Below are 14,389 nucleotides of genomic sequence, written 5' to 3' on the forward strand. Positions count from 1 at the left end.
ACATATTTTTTTCTAATGTACATATACCCTTGGATTCAGGGCTCTGCACACTAATTGTAATTGCAAAGAAGAGTGTACTGTAAATTTAATTGCATAAGATAATTTTTTTCACTTTTTTAGTCTCTTTGGAACAGGATATTTTTGTTGGGATTTTCACATTTTGTCTGCTGCACTGGGGTCTTGATTCATGACAGGCTTGTAGGTGCTATTATGAAAAGTTTTCATAACAACACTTTAGACTCGTAAGCTTGCAGCTTGGGGAAATAGTCATGGGAAAAGTTGTATTTTGGGAAGGACCAATTTTTGCTTGGCTGAATTTTAGCTCAAGTTTCCTTTAAGAGTAAGAAAAAAAAAAAGATGCAGAGCTGGAAGCTGTGAGCAAACTGAAGGACAATTCTTAGCTCCTCAGTTGTGGTTAGACTGGTTTGCTGGTGATGCTGAGAGGTGTCTCAGGGCTTCTGTGCTCTGCATTTGGTCGTCTTCTTTGCTCTGGTGTTCAGCAAACTGCAGAAGACCTCTCTGAGAATGATGGAAGATCTGCAGGGGGTTGTAACAGGAACATTCAGGCTATTACTTGCATCTGCGATGCTGAACAGTTTAATTCCATCACATTACTGACCTTGAGTGGCTTTGGCAAAGGAGCCTGGAATACATGTGTGACTCGTGTTGGACTGTGCCATGCCCCGTTGTGGTGGTTCCCAGCTGAGGGTCTTGAGGTATTTCACAGAAATGACATCTCTTCCCTTGGAGACGGGGAGGTGTCCATTTTCCAAAGCCATGGTGAGCTCATGGGCTCTGGCTGCTGAGCTGGAGCCTTCTCTCCTGACCGAAGTCTGCTGATGTAAATAGATGTCACTGCAGCTCCAAAAGTCACGGGATTCTACCAGCCTAGAATTTGGTTTTCTGCTCCTTTCTCCTCTCCCAAGCCACAGTGACTCCTGGCTGTTTAAAAAGAGTGGCGTTTGCAGAGAAAAGCAAAATCACCTGCAGTTTGGGCTGAGGTGAGAAGATCCCTTCTCCTAGCATTTCCCTCTGTGGCACCAGGGTGCTCCTGCCATGGGTGCTGTGCTTGTGATGTGCCTGTGACAAAGAGATAGGATAAAAGGGTAACAAAAAGAGGTGTGATAAAAGGGTAAAGGCCCTGTGGCCAGCACAGGTACAGCTGTGGCAAGTCCTCTGCAGCAGCAGCAGCGTGGTACGGAGGTGCTGACAGCCAACACTAAAATGCTTTGTCTTCCAGCGGATCCGAGCCACAGTGAACAGTCAGGAGCAGAAGAGGTTATTGATGGATCTGGATATCTCCATGAGGACGGTAGATTGCCCCTTCACTGTCACCTTTTATGGGGCACTTTTCCGAGAGGTATGGCATCCTGGAGATCAGCTGCAGCGTCCCCCTGGGAAACTGGGTCCTCTCCCAGGCTCTGAATTCCCATGCCTAGACTCCCTCCAAGTGCCAGGGGTTATATCTCCATGTAGACATGGAGATGTGGTACGATATGGATTTGCTCAATCCCAGCCTAAGGATCTGTCATGTACAGTTTCTTCTTGGCGAGTGAGGAGAGATGCAGTCCCACACGAGGAGGAACCAAGGGCAGCCAAGCTCCAGTGCCAGGAATGTGCAAGGTCCTTGGGCCGAGACGTTGGGGCTTGGTGGTGCGTTTGAGTGATGGGGACAACCAACTCACAGCTTGATCCCTTAGTGTTAATATTGTCCTGACTTGCAATGAGAAAGCCACATGGAGGAAAAATGTGGAAAGCTCTGAAGAGCAAGATTTATTGAAGAGTTTTTAACATTGCTCTGCAGAGCTGAACTTTTCCTGGCTGAGCATTTGCGGTGACCTGGCATGTAGGGAACCTCAGCCCCGATAACTTTCAGGACTCCTAAATCACTGGGACTCTGCTTTGGGAAAAGACAGCAGAAAATACACCCTAAATGGTAGTGGACAGCACTTCATTCCAGCTGGGGAGGAGGGAGAGAGAAGGCCCAGTACGGCTTTGTTGGATGACTTTTAAAAGACAGGAAAGAGGCAAACAGGCCAGCAAAAGGCAAGTGCCAAAGAAGACCCTTGCGCGTGAAAGGAAAGGATGCTTCGTTCCAGTGGGCAGATGTTTGCTTTCTTTGTCCTCCAGGGAGATGTCTGGATTTGTATGGAGCTGATGGATACCTCACTGGACAAGTTTTACAAACACGTCATTGACAAAGGCCTGACGATTCCTGAGGATATCTTAGGAAAAATAGCTGTCTCTGTGAGTATTAGCAGGGCAAGGAGGGACAGGAAAGGGTATTCCTCTTCTAAACCAAGGCCTGCATGGCCCAGTGTCCCTGCTGTATTAGCACTGGGAAGAGTGGGGTCCACAGGCCAGCCCACGTGAACATTCTTAGCTGGCTTCCAATGTCTCGTCTGAGGTGATGTTATTTATAAGGCATAAATACCCCACGTGTGCCTCTACACGCAGTTGGAAGGTTGCACAGCGTTAGATGTGGGGAGGGCCCTGCAGCTCCTTTGCTTTCTCATGAGTGTCCTGGTGCCCCGAGAGATCCCTGGGTGCTCGCTGTCGCCTCGGGATGCTGTGAGTGTGCAGGACTCGTGGGAGATGTAGTTCCTGGTCTCCTGGTGGAGAGGAGGCCCAAGGAGGTCTCCAAGGAGGTCTGGTGAGGATGGGGCAGGTGGAGATAGCATTTCCAGATAGCATCCCAGATAGCATTTCCTTCTCGCCGCGGTGTTGCCGGCTGTGATTCACTCTAGATTTGTCGTTTCAGATTGTAAAAGCACTGGAACATCTACACAGTAAGCTCTCCGTGATCCACAGAGGTGAGTGCCAGGCACACAGCCACGACCGTGCCGGTGTCTGTCTGCCTTGCGCCGCGCACTTTCAGCCTCGCGAGGGCTGGCCTTGTGGCCAGGCACAGGGCTCCCAAAATACCTGAGATAAAACAGGTCTTTGACAGCAAAAAATATTCCCCAGCGTCTCATGACTAGCAAAGCCCAGTCAGAGGAAATGTCTGCTGGTCCCAGCGTTTCCCTGAGGGGGAGGAGAAGGGAGCTCCAGCCTGATGGTGCTGGCAAAGAAAGGGCTGTTTACCCCTGGGTTGCATTTCCCTAATGCACAGTCTAAATCCATGGTCTGCTTCGACACCTCTGCAAAATTCAAACAGACTTTTCCTACTGACCTTGGTGGGCTTTGGATCAGGCTTTGGGGAGGCTTCTCCCCTAGCTTGGCGGCTCCACATTGATGTGGAGTGAGAGGCGTCTCCATGCCAGCGCGATGCCTCATGCAGTGATCTAACCATCCCCTTCTGTGAGCTACCCGGAGCTCTGGTGGGGCAGAGTAGTTTTATACCTAAAATAGCCTAAAGTGAAGTCATAAATACCCTCCTTAAACTCTTCTGACATTTTCCCCTCTGGAGCATCTCAAAGATGCCATGAACACGCTTAGAAACAAATTTGCAGTGTGGCTGCTCGACACCCTTATTTTTCAAGGGTCATTTTCAATTTTGTGGTGAGGAGGAAAAAGCCTCCTCTGGAGTGTGTGAGTGCTGGGGAAAGGAGCATCTGAAGCGAGCAGGGCTCAGCTCTAGCAAGCACTCACATTTTGTACATTCTGCTTGTGGCTGGGGGTTGAGTTTCTGCCTTCTGTATCATTGACAGTAAGTGGAAAATGCTGCTCGGCTTCTGGATTTCTGTTTACTTGTTTGATTTCCACTGAAAATTGTCTCATTTCAGCATAGTAACAGATGGGTGAGGATCTCAGATACCTGAAGCTTTTGATTGCAAAATGCTGATTAGAGACCAGATGTTAAGGCACTGTAAACCACCCAACTCTAATAAGCAGGGCTCAAAAGCAGCTTCTGGCCTCCTTCGGATAGTGTTTCAGCTCTTCTATTTAATAGTTTATCACGTGTAGACAGGACCTTCTTGCAGAAGAGACCTCTTACTTCTGGCTGGCAACAGGGAAGGGGTTGCTGCCTTTTGAGGATCAGTGCTGGGACAAGAGAGAAGGGGCTGGCCTGCGCTACCTGTACTGTGTTGAGGTTCCACCTGGGGTCACCTCCACGTGGCTATCACTTACTCGCTCCTTTCTGTGCCTTGATTTCCCTTTCTGATGGTGATTATAACTGCTTTCATGAGTGTGATGCAAGTGTGAACACTCCAAGGATTAGAAGGCCATGATGGGAAGCAGATAAATCTGGCAGTAATAAATAGATGAGACACTGGCCTGATTTCCATAAGGTGTGGAGCACCCACACGCCTGCTGCTGTTTGTGGTGCCTTCAAGCTTGGTGTCCTTAAAATTAGAGGGCGTTTCTGAAATCTTGATCCTTGTCTGAGTTTACGGCTCCCTCCTTCCCCTGCAGCCCCTGCTCCTCTTCACCCTTGTCCACCCCTCATCCTTTCCCCATGGGTTTTCCCTTGTGCTGGCATGAGACCAGCTCCAGCTGGGGATTTCCCAGAGCTCCAGCCCTTTGCAGACATCCTCTGGAGGTGCCTCCAGCCCTGCTGAGCTGTTCCATTGGGAGAGCTCTGATGTTTGTGGCCATCCCCTGCGTGGTGGGATGCGATGGCTACATGCAGGGTTACCTCCCACCCCTCTAACCCCCCTCTCCAAATCAGGGAGAGGAGTCTGGAAGTGAAGGGACACTTGTGGGACATATGACAGGCCCGTGAGGAGTCACCTGAGCTTGTGTAGCTGCAGCCAGCCGGGTTTCTGGCGTGCACAGGGGTCTGCATGGGCAGCTCTGGTGCCCTCTGCTGATAGAAACCTCTTTGGCTTCTTTTTTTTTTTTTTTTGGCTTGGCACAGCCACCTATGCGTGACAGTGACTGTGGTATGTGTTCCTTCTTGCAGATGTAAAGCCCTCTAACGTGTTGATCAATACGCAGGGGCAGGTGAAAATGTGCGATTTTGGAATTAGCGGTTACCTCGTTGACTCGGTTGCTAAAACCATGGATGCAGGATGCAAACCCTACATGGCTGTAAGTTGAGCCGGGGAGAAGCTGTGTGTGAAAGCTGCTGCGGGACAGCCAGAGGAACATGAGCCTGGGCATCGGGTCATCCCAGAGGGGGACGGATCAGCCTCCGGCATGTGTCCTGGGGACTCGTTTTGGAAGATGGATCCAAAGTTACTTGTAAAGGGGCAGAGAGGGCAGACGGATCTTGTGGGTCAGATCAGATCTCCTGGGCACAGCTTCCTGCTGCCTTATCACCTCCCTGTGACCTTGGGGGCTCTGCAATTGCTTCATCTTGCATTTTTGCTGTTTGCCCTGTGGGGACAATAGTACTTTCCATCTAGGAGGAAAAACGGTCCCCAGGGAGTGGGTCCTTCAGACTCCTGTTCAGCTTTCGCTCTCTGTGGAGCGCTTGCGCAGGGTGAAAATGGTCCTGGAGAACTGGGGCTTGTCACCCTCTGTGTGCCAGATGTGCTGGGTCAGCTCCACCACCACAGTCCCTACCATCTGCTTCTGGTGACCTTCACTGCTTGCCTTTACTGGCAAGGGTGTGGGACCAGATCTGGCCCCATGACAACCAAGGGAGCAAGCTGGTGGCATGAGCTAAGTGGTCCTGGCCTGCCACCATGAAAGACCCCACTGAGGTTGGTGAGCCCTGGGTGCGGACGTCGTGCTGGGGCCATCCGTGTTCCTCAACCACCTTTTGTCTCTGTTCACAGCCAGAAAGAATTAACCCGGAGCTGAACCAGAAGGGATACAGCGTCAAATCCGATATCTGGAGCCTGGGGATCACAATGGTAGGGTGACCTGGGGGCTTGCAGTGATGCCGGGAGGCTTGAGGGTTGCTCATGGATTCATTTTCCTCCCCGTAGCCCCCCTGACACTGCTGGCACTGGTTCCCTTAGAAGGTGGCAGGGTGGGAATGGGAATACAGGTATGGGAGTAGAGAGGAGCATGCCACAGGGTTGAAGGGAAGGAGGATGGAGCTGCTTTGTCAGCTCCTTGCTGTCCTTGGAGGCGTTGGTGGGGACCACCCTGCTGCGGTGGCTGTGGGCTGCCGGGAGATGGCAGCATGGGATAAGGCGAGGGTGTCCGGCGCCGCACGTCTGTCGCCTTGGAGCAGGTTGGATTTCAAGCACAAAAAAAAATAAATAAATGCTCCCAGTACTCAGCAATTAGCAAAGTCCCCCTCAGAAGAGGAGGGATGGGTAGTGCCTCCCACGCAGCGTTCAGGGGGAGCCCATCTGCTCCCAGAGTTGTTTTATAGCGCAGTTACCCTTTGCTACGTGGGGTTGTTTTTTAACTTCTAACTTTCCCAAGCACCGTCTGACACGAGGGAACGGAGCGTTGAATACGGAGACTGCTGGGTCTCCTCAGGCCTGTCCCTTTTGCTGGGGGGGTTGCTGGGTTAAGCAAGACATTGGGGCCGGGTGGGGTGAGGAAATGCCACTTATTTGTGCGGGGCCTCAAGAAACAGATCCCTGGGTGGGCAGAGAGGAATCTGAAATCTGTGGGGCGGGAGGGTGAGCCGTGGGGTGTCTGCCCCCCATGCCTGAGGCACGGGCTCTGTCTCCCCAGATCGAGCTGGCCATCCTGCGCTTTCCCTACGACTCCTGGGGGACGCCCTTCCAGCAGCTCAAGCAGGTGGTGGAGGAGCCGTCGCCGCAGCTCCCGGCAGAGAAGTTCTCGGCGGAGTTTGTTGATTTTACCTCGCAATGGTAAAATATCCCCTTGGCCCTGCTCCCCCTGGTCTCCCTCACCCCGCCATGCTGCGGGCAGGCTGAGGAGGGCAGGCGCCGGCCGCCTCCTGCATCCCCATCCCCACAGGTGCAGGGATACAACCCAAAATCTCTGGGCTACAACCCAAATTTTTGAACAAAACAGTCCCTTTTGGGGCCTTCATGGCCTCACTGAGCTGTGAGGGCCGGGCTGGGGCCTGGCGCTGTGCAGACAAGGCGCACCCTTTGTCACAGCACCAGTGATGGCGGTCGTAGGGGGTCTTCCCCACCTGAGGTGGCGAGGAACAGGCTTGGTCACTTTGCAGGGGACACTCAGGAGGAAGGGATTTAGGAGGCTTTCTCCATCCCCACATCAAGAGCACAGGGTGTCTGTGGCTGGGACGGCATCACGGGCAGGTGCAGGCAGGCGGGTCCTTCATGTCCCCTCATGGCTGCCTCCTCCTGCTTCCCGCTCCCCGAGGGGCACAGCTCTGAGGGCAGGGGGGTGCAGAGTTCACCCCGCGATGGCCCCCCTGGGCGGCCATCCCACTTACCAGGGCTCTCCGGCTGCTGGGGCTCTGAGCTGGAAGCAGCGGGAGAGTTTGGCTGTGGCGTAGGAAAAGGGTTGGAGCAGATGCGCGCTGTCTGGAGGCTGCGAGAGCTGCATGAAAGCCCAGGCTCTCCCCGCGCCCGAGGAGACTCGCAGCTGCCCTCGGCGTATGGTTCAAAGAGAGCTGGCGGCCGCCCCGCGGCTCCTGACTGCTGCTCCCTCCAGCTTCCCTGGAAACCGCCCGGGAGGCGTTTTTTTTATTTTCCAGGCGCTGCAGTGCCATCCGCCGCTTGCCAACTTGGCAGGTGGCTGGTGGGTTTGCCTGGTGGCCAAGAAAGGACGGCAGATCGACAAATACAGAAATATGAGACTGTTCCCGAACTGCCAGCGTCAGGGCCTGGAGCCCGGCCGGCTCTATTGTGACCCAGGAAGGGGATTATCAGCCACTCCTGCCCGGGGACTTTAAGTACCGACATTCAGATTCTTCACAGTCTTGTTCAAACATGTTTTCAAGGTCTGTGTGATTCAGCTGCACCGACCCGCGCTGGGGAATACCTGCCCATGCCCACACTGCTCTGTGTCTGTCAGAGGTGGGAGCTGCCTTGGAAAAACCCTCTCACGAAATGCCCACCGTTTTTGCAAGGCCCACGCTGAGATTTTGGGCCGGCTGCCTTTCTCCCATGCTGCTGGCTCGCTCCTTGTTATTGCAAAGTTGCCTGTTCGTGCCAGGCAGGCTGTTGTTCCCCACTGAATATTTTGCTTTTGCGAGCACGGTGTCTTGCAGCTATAGCTGTGGGCTGATTTAGGAGTAAGATATCCACAGCCATTCGTGATGGTTGCAGTGAGAAGAATGACCCCGCTGAGTAGCACTCATGTCTTTAAAACTCATGCTTTTTTGTGGCGGTTCCTCTCTTTGCGAATCCTATCCACCAGGGTCACTGAAGATTCTTCAATGCGGGTGGAGTGGCGTGGACTTGGGAAAGTGAGCTTTGGTTGCAGATTGCACTAGTTTGTGTTGTTGGAGTCTGAGAATTTCTTCTGACACTGAACATGCTCGTGTATGTTCATGAGCTCACATCAGCTCATGTATTGAGATTGGCCTGGCTTAGGCCTGTCTCAAATTCAGGAGGTCGCAGAGTGAGTGAATCACACCATCTGCTGCCTGGGGCAGCCAAATCTGATTACCTGTAGCCACTGCAGGCAAGTTCCTGGGATGTCTGAGTCAGGATCAGATCCAAATGCGGCTCTTCATTCCTGAAGATTTACATTGATTTCAGTAACTTGTCAGCAGATTTCCTGGTATTAGTAACCTGGGAACAAGGTTTTTGTTTGTAGAGAGTCTAAATTAGGAGGATTACACCCAAATCCTGCTTCTGGACACACCTAACCTTCAAATTCACCTTAGCATCTCGGCTTGGGCTGCTTTTGAGCTCAGAGGATGTGACACATCCCGTACCTTCAGTTCGGCAATATTGGCACGTATCGTTACTAGGTTCCTCTCTGTTCATTCACAACATGACACTAAACATGAGCCCGCTACACACAGCAAGCAGGAAATATCTATTCAGTGTGTGTCCTCCGCTTCCTCTGGGCTCCGGCAAATCCCAGCAGAGGAGAGACTTATCATCGCCGAGGTTCTCACTTTTGTTTTGCTCAGTGTGACACCTTTTCCCTGCCACCGACGTGTACGTGTGTGAAGATCTTTTCAAGTTGCTCCAAGTGTCTTTCCCCTAAATACACTGTCAGGAAGTGAGTAGAGATTACGTCCTGTCTTTTAAAAGCTATTTTCTGCTGGAGGGAAACCAAAATAACTTCCAGCTACAACCCTCCAGAGCCATCTGTTGTAGGAGAGGAGAAAAAAAGGATGTCCCATGTAACCGTCCCCACTGATAACAGCACGGTGATAAACAAATAGTTGTACACGTGCTTCAGAACCACTCGGTCACCGCTCCCGATCAGAGGTTGGAGGCTGTATCCATTCCCTTGGTCATTGGCCTAGTGGGTAGTGCCCCAAAAACCAGTTGTACCTGGCCCCCAGCAACAGGCAGGGTGTTGACTGGTATATATGGTGTCTCTGGATCTCTTGTTTGACCTTGACTGAGCTCACTGGGCTCGTGTGTACCCAGCACTGTGTACCATCCATGGCCCATCTGCAGCCTGTGTTGGCTGTAGGTGTCCTGAAGGCCCGAGCTATTCATTTAACATACGGATGAGTTGTTGAATTTACTCTACAGGGACTTGGAACCTTGCTTTTGTCATGGTATAATTCTATAGCCTTGCTTAGTTGCATAAAGAATGTAGCTTTAAATATTTTTTTTTCTTTTTTTTTCCATTAAAGCTTGAAGAAGAATTCCAAAGAACGGCCAACATACCCGGAGCTTATGGTGAGTGTGCCTGCAGTAAGCAGCGTGTTGGTTCAGAGCTGAGATGGATTACAGTGAGGTGCTGAGGACAGGGTTTCCAATAGTGCCTGGTGATTTCGCACACGTAGCATCTCTTGTTTTCATAACAGATGTGAGAATCATGGCTCTTCAGGGTTTGGGAAGGGTGACTGCAAATCAGAGATGCTCTTTGAAATGTCATTCAGGTGCTATTGCCATCAGATCAAGGAGAAAAACATGTAAAAGCAGTTAACAAATTTGCTAAGGGAGAAGAACGAGGCTGTGAAGAGTTGGTTAGTGAGGATAAAATCCCTTTCTTGGGTTTGTGTGATGGCTTCAGACACCTACATGAAATGCATGCTCCACGGATGCTACACGTGGGCTGCAGGAGCTGAGGGGCCTGCAAGGCTTTACTGTCATGGTGCCTTGGAGAGGAGACTCTTTGGACAGAGTAATTCCTGGATGTTAGGGGCAGAGACGAGTCTGTGAGTAATAATTCCGGTTATTGAATTTCATCTGCTGCTTAGAGACTGTTTGCTGTGAGCACGTCTAGGACAGAGGAATAACTAAGGAAGAAGATGCTGATAAAGTCTTATGAGGAGGGAAGTGCAGGGCAGTGCGGAGCTTTGAGGTCAGATACACTGAACGGGTGATGAGCTCCCAGCAGGGCAGACACTGGTGGATACTCAGCCAGCGCTCTGCAGCTGGCAAGAACTGGGTGAGATTTTTCTGCTAGGGCTCCACAGCTTCGTGGCCTCTCTCTCTTCTGACTTTCTGATATTGGTCCTGGGGCTCCTAACGGTCAGCAAAAAGCAGGCAAGCTTCGGAAGTCAGTGTTTCGTTCCCATAAGCATCTAGTCCCTTTTTCACTCTCACCTGATTCACAGCTTGCTAAAGGCAGGAAGGTGCCTAACTTTATTATTTCTGAAGCTCCTGACCCAAATGCTTGCCTGCCCCTACATTCCCACCCCTGTCGGTGCCACTGGCAAGATCTGGGTTAAGGGTGGGAACAGCTGGAGAATTTCCTCAGGTGTTGGTGTCTCCTGCCCCATAACTTGTGGGATATGCATTATGCCATCCAGGGGGCCAGCTTCATTGCTACCTCACGCTGCCTGCTCGAAGTGTCAGGACCTCTGTGGTGTGAAGGTGCCAGGGTTTTCAGGCGCTCCCTAACTGCAAGACTTGCTGGAAATCCATGTATCTTTTGAACCTGAGTTGTTAGCAATGAATAATTCCTGTGGCAGTTCTTGCTGGGCCCTGTAATGCAATTAGACTATATATAGATCTGATTTACACACAGTTTGCCCAAATACTGGTTTCAAACAAAGGGAGGCCCGAGGTTTATGGCTATTTTTTTTCCCCCTTTTTTTTTTTTATTATTGAGTAAATACGTATATATTTTAAGCAAATTTCTAAAGTTTGCCAAATGGCCTTTTATCAAAAAGGTTCACCGGAGGAGCTCCGTCTGTTGCAGCATTAATACCCATTGGCAAGCGAGTGCATTTCTATTGAATTAGGTTCTTGGATCACCTCTCCGGAGTATCTCAATGCTGTGGTATTTTATGGCTGACATGAGTGTTGTGAGGTCCTGTGGTTGAGGGTTGCTGTTTTGTTGGGGTTTTTTTTTCTCCCTCTTCTCTCTCTCATGGCATTAAGTTGCGGTACTGGATTGGACTTGTCATTTCAACCAAGACTGCTCCCTTGCTTTCCTGTGGAATTGAGGTTTCTTATGGAAAATATGACTCTGTGCTATCTTGAGCATCAAGAAAACTGATACGGATGCTTAATTTCATTTTAAAACCCACTTCCCCAGGTGAAGTGGAGCATGAAACTACTGCAGGACCGGTGGTCTGCACATTGTGTGGAGCACATCCTGCCTGGCACGGGGTGCTTTGTGCTATAACCAGACTCAGTCCTTGCAAAGGGGCTGGGTTCAGTGATAGACAGGGCTGGAGGCCACCGTTGCCACCCATGTCACGCTTGCGGGTGCTTCCAGGCGGCAGTAGCACTGCTTTGGGTGTGACTTAGCTGGGATGTGAAAGCAGCGGCATCACGCTGGGATAATAACACAGCAGGCCATTTGGGCCATCTCACCAAGAGTTATTCAGGACACTTTGATTCCCGTGACTGTCTGACCCAGGGAGACCTTAAGTTATGTCTGGATCCTTGCCTCAACCCATTTCAGCTCTGTTTCCCACATAATTGTGCTTCCTCTTCCTTGCTAGCGTGTCTTTGGGTCGCTTCCCGGCTGCTCGGAGCTGCCTCTTTATATTCACTGGATAACTTTCTGTTCAAGCCCACCTTGGAAAGTCTCTTTTTTTTGCTCTTCTTCTCCCTCCACTTGGCCACTGCCATAAAAGATCATTGAAACAGACAATGCTCAGGGACTGAGGTGAGGGGCAGCTTTGAAAAATGCTGGAAACCCCAAATTGTCTTTAAAAGTCTGGCTTAAAATGAGAGGGTTGGGAATCAAACCAAGCTCCTCCTGCATATGGGAAGCACAGGAGCATTTAGCACAGAGTGGAGGTGACTTGTGAGCCCCACAGGACCCCAGCTGCCTTTTGGTCCTCTCCGACACACTCCATGCAAATAAATACAATTAACTGCCAGGACTGTGGGTGTCAAACAGTGTTTGGTGATTCTGGGTGGAGGTTGGCTGATCTCAGCTGATGTTTTGCGTCCCCTGGTAGCAAACTGAGTCACTGGTTCTAGCAGAGAGGGGCTTTACTCTTGCTGTCAGGGGGCATTTGGTTATGTTTTTTTTCTCCTTACACATATTTTTCCGTTTGTGCTGAAATGTAGGCAAGATTTTCTGGCAGGATGTCTTCCCATGTTGGTCACGATTAAGTAGTTTAAACATACAGCTGTGGATGGCTTTCCAGCCGGGATGGCTTTCCTTTTTGCGGTGGTTAGGGGTAAAGTAGCCATCTCCTGCTGGGACTATGAGCAATTGCAGGGAAGAAATGAGACTCAAAAGTCACCAGAGGGTAAATACACAGATAAAGCAGGAAGCTGAGGGAAAACACACCGCAGTCAGCCTTCCTGCAAGGTTTTCCTTGCTCCCGTTGGAGTGGTGGGGTGGGTAACCGCCATCTCAGGAGGAGCACGTCTCCTCTCGGGGCACCGCAGAGCTGCGAGCCGGCGTGTGCCGAAGGGCACGATGTGCTAGAGATGGAGGCGGTGTGTTTTAATACTTTCCCTTGCTTCGAGAGCAGCCCAGCTCGGCCCTCCCAGCCAGGGCAGGCTTTAGAGGGAATCCAAGAGGGCAGCACAAATCTGCAGCCTTCGGGAAGTGGCCCCTCGGGCTCAGCTGCAAAACACGGAGAGCCCAATATTATAATACTAGCAACAAAATCTTTCTCACTGTCTAGAAGATTGTCTGAAAAGGTTTTTGGTTTGGTCCTCAGCGTTGTGAATAATAAATTTTTCTACTTGTTCTCTCTTTTCTTTCCCAGCAACATCCTTTCTTCACCCTGCACGAATCCAAAGAGACAGACGTCGCCTCTTTTGTCAAACTCATCCTGGGAGACTGAGAACTGGACTTGCAAATGAATTGCCCTTCTGTGGACTGGTGGGTGCCGGGGAGGGGCGCGTGGCAGGACTTGTCATGAAAGCACCAACAGAAAGTCGCCGTGTTTTGTTTTGTTTTGTTTTTATTCTGAGAAACCCCCGCCTCGCCGAAGTTTTTCAAAGGGTTCTTTGGTATCCATAGTGACATAGAACGAGCTGGTTAGTGAAATGAATTTTAATAAGGTTGGTAACCTTAAAACAAAAACAAAACAAAAAAAAAATTTTAAAAGAGTGATTTACATATTTAATGACAGTCGAAGTCCCTCTTCCTAACTTTATCCTCATCCCCCTTCCCTTCCCCCTGAACCACAATTTGCTTTGTCATGGTAATAGGTGCTATGGTAGTCATGAAGTTGTATGTAGATTTATATTTTGTCCCTCCATTATTTTAATATTTATGTTAAGTGCTTGATGGAATAGATTTCTGTTTTATATGAGGATGAATGCGTGGTGACGATGGTGATGCTAAATGAGGCCACAGCAAGCAATAGTCGTAAGGGCTTTGCTGGGGAAAAGGTGTCAAAGGAAAAGAAAAGAAGAGAAGAAGTGTCTGTGTTGTGGAAAATATTTAATGTGCATCATAAAAAGAATTTATAAACAAGGATCTCAGCTCAGCTACTCCAGCTGCTTTCGCAGCGTGTGAGGAAGCACCACTGTAAGGGAGGGAGGCCCCAGTGTCCCCTGAGGTCCCCTCTTCTCCAGACACCGCGTGTCGAGTCCAGCCGGCGTGTCCCAGCGTGGCGCCTGCGGGCACTGCCAGCTCCTGCCTGGGGAAAGCCCCTGCCCTGTGTCCCACCAGCTTACTCTGCTAGATCAGGTGGGTAATGAAGTCTGGAGCAGGAATAGATTGCTGGTTTAGTGTCTGGGACAAAAGCCCCCAAGGGAAACAGATTGTCAGAGAAGTTGCACAAAGCTCAGGAGGAGGCTGCAGGGGTCAGTCCCCGCCTGCCCGCGAGCCCAGCAGCACTGCAGCGTCTGGGGCTCCCTTGGGCTGCGGATGAACTGCTTTGGGTCTAAAAGGGAGTTCCTCTCTCCTTCTCCAGAGAGAAGGGATAACAGTCTGCATAGCACGACATCTGGGAAAAATGGGATATCTCAGTGTGAGTTTCCAGGGCTCTCGGCACTGCATCGGCAGCAGTCCCTCTGTGCTTGCCCACGGACGGGGGAGTGCTGCAGCGAGCTCCCCTGGAGCCTGTGCCGGGATGCGGTTTGGACCGTGTCCA

General features: G+C 50.8%; 1 protein-coding gene across 1 annotated transcript in view; it reads left to right on the top strand.

The window, feature by feature from the left end:
* Positions 1–13,746, top strand: part of MAP2K6 (mitogen-activated protein kinase kinase 6) — a 41,113-nt gene extending 27,367 nt beyond the window's left edge. The window contains exons 5-12 of the mRNA XM_074159974.1: positions 1,241–1,360; positions 2,131–2,247; positions 2,762–2,813; positions 4,847–4,974; positions 5,667–5,744; positions 6,526–6,665; positions 9,554–9,599; positions 13,052–13,746. Coding sequence (XP_074016075.1) covers positions 1,241–1,360; positions 2,131–2,247; positions 2,762–2,813; positions 4,847–4,974; positions 5,667–5,744; positions 6,526–6,665; positions 9,554–9,599; positions 13,052–13,129 — 759 coding nt within the window. The 3' untranslated portion in view covers positions 13,130–13,746. The remainder of the gene's footprint in view (positions 1–1,240; positions 1,361–2,130; positions 2,248–2,761; positions 2,814–4,846; positions 4,975–5,666; positions 5,745–6,525; positions 6,666–9,553; positions 9,600–13,051) is intronic.
* Positions 13,747–14,389: the final 643 nt, after the last annotated feature.

Source organism: Numenius arquata, chromosome 17, assembly GCF_964106895.1.
Source record: "Numenius arquata chromosome 17, bNumArq3.hap1.1, whole genome shotgun sequence".
Lineage (NCBI taxonomy): Eukaryota > Metazoa > Chordata > Aves > Charadriiformes > Scolopacidae > Numenius > Numenius arquata.